This window comes from Volvox carteri, assembly GCF_000143455.1.
Source record: "Volvox carteri f. nagariensis unplaced genomic scaffold VOLCAscaffold_697, whole genome shotgun sequence".
In the NCBI taxonomy this organism is placed as follows: Eukaryota; Viridiplantae; Chlorophyta; class Chlorophyceae; order Chlamydomonadales; family Volvocaceae; genus Volvox; species Volvox carteri.
This window is the reverse complement of record NW_003308195.1, coordinates 1-794: the sequence shown is the minus strand read 5'-3', so window position 1 is coordinate 794 and position 794 is coordinate 1. Positions and strand designations below refer to the sequence as shown.

The window sequence follows — 794 nt, the reverse complement described above, 5'->3', positions numbered from 1 at the left end:
GGGGGGCCAAATTGGCGGGAGGGAGGGCAGGTGGGTAGGTAGCATCGTTTCCTGACCTCCTTCCATGAGCACACGAACGCGCACATACACACATATATCTCTATTCTCTCTCCCCCCACCCACATCTGCTCCTTAACCTTCGTTCCACTCTCTCCCGGGGTTCCCCCCCTAGCACTCCACCCCTCCACCCCCCCTCCACCCCTCCACCCCCCACCTCTCCAGCCCCGCACCGTGTTGGTCAGGTTGGGGTCCGTCCCCGCCTCCAGCAGCAGACTGACCAGCTCCAGGGAGCCCTCACCACATGCCGCCATGAGGGGGGTGCTCTCCTGGGGAAGGGGGGGGAGGGGGGAAAGACGAACCACGAGCGAGTGAAGGTGATGCCAGGGAAAGAGTGCTGCGGCAGAAGGAGTAAGAGGGGGTTTATTATTCCAAGAAGCGGATAACAGAAACCAACAGAATGGTTGGTTGTCAGTTAGAGTGCAAGGTCTCACCCAACGATTCTCTCAAGGCCCTACCAACCAGAGTCCCAACCACCCACCAACCACCCTAACCACCACCCACCATGGACAGCAACTCGCCCGGCGGAACCAGCACGCTGTGTTGTGCACCCGCCGCAAGCAAGAGCTCGGCCATTGCCGTACTACGGTTGAGTACGGCACCCATCAGGGCAGTCCATCCGTCCTGCAGGCAGCGAGTTTTGGCGTTCGAGGCCCACACCTCTCACTGCTGCACCTCGACAGGGCAAAAGACCAGTCAAAATGGCGCAAGGGGGAGGCTTCCCTTGTGTGCGCCCC

The 794-nt window shown here is 61.0% G+C and overlaps 1 protein-coding gene across 1 annotated transcript in view; it reads right to left on the bottom strand.

Moving 5' to 3' along the window:
* Window positions 1–681, bottom strand: part of VOLCADRAFT_101319 (uncharacterized protein) — a gene marked incomplete at both ends in the record, with an annotated part of 6083 nt that extends 5402 nt beyond the window's left edge. Inside the window, 2 exons of the mRNA XM_002959752.1 lie at window positions 231–326; window positions 562–681. Of these exons, the coding sequence (XP_002959798.1) occupies window positions 231–326; window positions 562–681 (216 nt within the window). The remainder of the gene's footprint in view (window positions 1–230; window positions 327–561) is intronic.
* Window positions 682–794: the final 113 nt, after the last annotated feature.